This window comes from Cebus imitator, unplaced genomic scaffold, assembly GCF_001604975.1.
Source record: "Cebus imitator isolate Cc_AM_T3 unplaced genomic scaffold, Cebus_imitator-1.0 Scaffold704, whole genome shotgun sequence".
Taxonomy (NCBI): domain Eukaryota; kingdom Metazoa; phylum Chordata; class Mammalia; order Primates; family Cebidae; genus Cebus; species Cebus imitator.
Genome location: NW_016108019.1, coordinates 173926 through 176894, shown reverse-complemented (window position 1 = coordinate 176894; position 2969 = coordinate 173926). Strand labels below are relative to the sequence as shown.

Here is a 2969-nt window from a genome sequence, read left to right as displayed (position 1 = left end):
AGTAGAGACGGGGTTTCACCATGTTGACCAGGATGGTCTCGATCTCTTGACCTCGTGATCCACCCGCCTCGGCCTCCCAAAGTGCTGGGATTACAGGTGTGAGCCACCGCGCCTGGCCACAGTAGTTATTTAACAAGATACTATTATATATGGCTATTGGGGTACAAGACATGCTACCTCAAAATATGACCCCTTGGCACTTGAGAAAACAGAAGCAGAAAGGTCTCTCTGACCTTTCCCTGGCCCTTCTCCTCTGACGCAGACCATAGATGAATCTTCTAATCCTCTCTGGAGTAGGTCATAAGACCTTCATTCCAGTTCTCCCTATTCCCAGAGGAAAGGAGCCTCCTTATTGGTAAAGATGCAGAGAATGATCTGACCATGCAGGCGCTGCTGAGCTCCCCTAGCTTATTCCCATCAGGTTACACCCCTTTCATCTAATCGTGCTTCTCCACAACTGTCACTTCTTCATCAGACAGCATAAAATAGACACAGGAATTCCTGTTTCTCTGCATCTTCATTTCTGAAGGATCCTGGGTCAGATAAAACTTACCTTAAATAAACTTGTACACTTTTCTGTGGTTAATCTGTCATTTGTTATAGGGGACTTGTCCATGAACCTAAGCGATGGGTGAGAAATCATTTCTCCCCTAGCCAGCCTAACTCATTTGAATGAGCATACACTATCATGTGGGAGCCACACTTATTACCAACCATTTTGAAGACATTAATCTTTAAATTAATATATTACACTAAATGTCTTTCTTTAGAAAAGACAATCTTGTGAACATCATCTTTGGTGACTGAACGTCACTACATATAAAACAGGTAGAAAAAGAAAATACTTGGGATGACTTTAACTCTTAAATCCCATCAAATAATCCCCTCTTCTTTAGGAGAAACCTCAGCTCACCTCCTCATCACTGCTGAACAACAGGGCAGATGCTTTCTTCTTGGAGAGCTCGGAGGGTTTTGCTTTTTCTTGTCTCTCAGTTTGTAGAGACAATGTCTGCTTCTTAGTAGCTGTACTCCCAAAAAGATTATCCTAGAAAAGCAAATTGCAGAAAGGTAAGACAAATTCATAAACAGAAAACACAGGATGTCCTCCTACATTAAACTGTTAGGGAGTAAGTCTCCAGTCAGGTATATAAATAATACCTCTGGCGGGGAAAACCTACAAAATGCTAGTAAATCCCACACTAAAGCCGTTTCTCACTGCATCCATAGAAGAGAAAGATTACCATAGAATTCGAAGGCAGAGTAGCTGGGAAGAAGCAGGAGGACAACACGCAAACAAGGTCATGATGTACAAGAAGAAACTGGGCTCCATCTAGTCGCCCTGTGGGCAAGTCTCTCTCTGCTCATTTCAGGGGGTTACAGCCTGCAATGGGCATGGGAGTCCCTGCAGCAGCCAGCAACTCACACTCCACGAATGAGAAACCAGAACACTGGCTCAAAGGAGAAAACTGGGGGGCTGTGTCCACTTCTTTACAGCTAAGAAAGACACCTGGGATGGAGGGAAGGCGTGACTTGCGTTTCTCATTAACTTCAAGGAGATTATACAGAGTGAAGACATAGTTTACTAAATAAAATTGCTGGTGTACTAAGTTTAATTGTATTCATAAATTCTTCTGTTGTCAAGCACTCCCCAAAAGTTGTATTTATTAAGGTGATTTTATTCAGGTAAGGGAAACAAAAGCATCAGAGGGCCTGAGTCTGAGTTAGGATGGAAAAACAGGTGAACAGCAGGTGAACAGGACTGGAATGTGAAGAAGAATGAAGGGAGCCTTTAAGGAGAGTACGGTAAAGTAGGACAGGCCAGGGGAATAATGAGCTGGTGTCCAATGGGGATAATAATGACAGAGCTCACATTCACCATGCACTTACTATGTGCAGGCACTCTGCAAGAGCTTTACACTAGTAATTACAGCTGCCACAATGACCCTACTCACTGTTAAGCCACATGAGCTTAAGGAAGGTTAAGTTACTTGCTCCAGGTCCCTGGTTTGCAAGTGGTAGGGCTGGGATATGAACCCAGGGGTCTGGTAGCAAAGCCTATGAGCTCACCACTGCCCAGTACTGTAGAAGGTTAAGGTTTGGGTTGTCTTCTGTCTTATTTCTCTTCCCCACTTTGTGCTCTCCATCCAGGATGGGAAAGAAAGACAATGGTCAGGACATGGCTGCCTTCTCCTTTGCATCCCCACTTGGTCCAAGGCATTCTTGCAGGTTATTGGGTATAACATGGATCCATCCTCTAGACTAAAGTACAGCTGACCCTGAATGACATGAGTTTGAGCTGCACAGGTCCACTTATACACAAATGCTTTTCCAGTAATATGTTGAAAATTTTGTGGACATTTGCAACAATTTGAAAAATTTGGCAGGCAAACCACATAGCCTAGAAATATCAAAAAAATTAAGAAAAAGCTGGATATATCATGAATACAAAAATATACAAATAGATACTATTTATGTGTTAATCAACTGTTTATGTTATCCATGTGGCTTCTGGTCAACAGTAAGCTATTATTAGTAGGTAAGTTTTTGGGAGTGGGAAATTATGTACGGATTTTTGACCGCAATGCAGAAGTCAAAACAACCCCCACATTGTTCAAGGGTCAACTGTATTTCTCAAAGGCAGATTTCAAAAAATAAAACCTGTAGGTTTCACTCCATAAGAACTTTGTCAAGAGGCCAGGCACGGTGGCTTATGCCTATAATCCTAGCACTTTGGGAGGCTGAGGTAAGCGCATCACCTGAGGTCAGGAGTTCAAGACTAGCCTGGCAAACATGGTAAAACCCTGTCTCTACTAAAAATACAAAAATTATCCAGGCGTGGTGTTGTGCGCCTGTAGTCACAGCTACTCGGGAGGTTGAGGCAGGAAAACTGCTTGAACCTGGTTGCAATGAGGTGAGATCGTGCCACTGCACTCCAGCCTGGGTGACAGAGCAAGATTCCAACTCAAAAA

General features: G+C 43.2%; 1 protein-coding gene across 9 annotated transcripts in view; it reads right to left on the bottom strand.

Moving 5' to 3' along the window:
• Positions 1–2969, bottom strand: part of WASHC2C (WASH complex subunit 2C) — a 65673-nt gene that overhangs the window by 25923 nt on the left and 36781 nt on the right. For all 9 annotated transcript variants that reach the window (XM_017518774.2, XM_017518777.2, XM_017518782.2 and 6 more), the window contains one exon: positions 914–1045. In XM_017518774.2, the coding sequence (XP_017374263.1) occupies positions 914–1045 (132 nt within the window). The remainder of the gene's footprint in view (positions 1–913; positions 1046–2969) is intronic.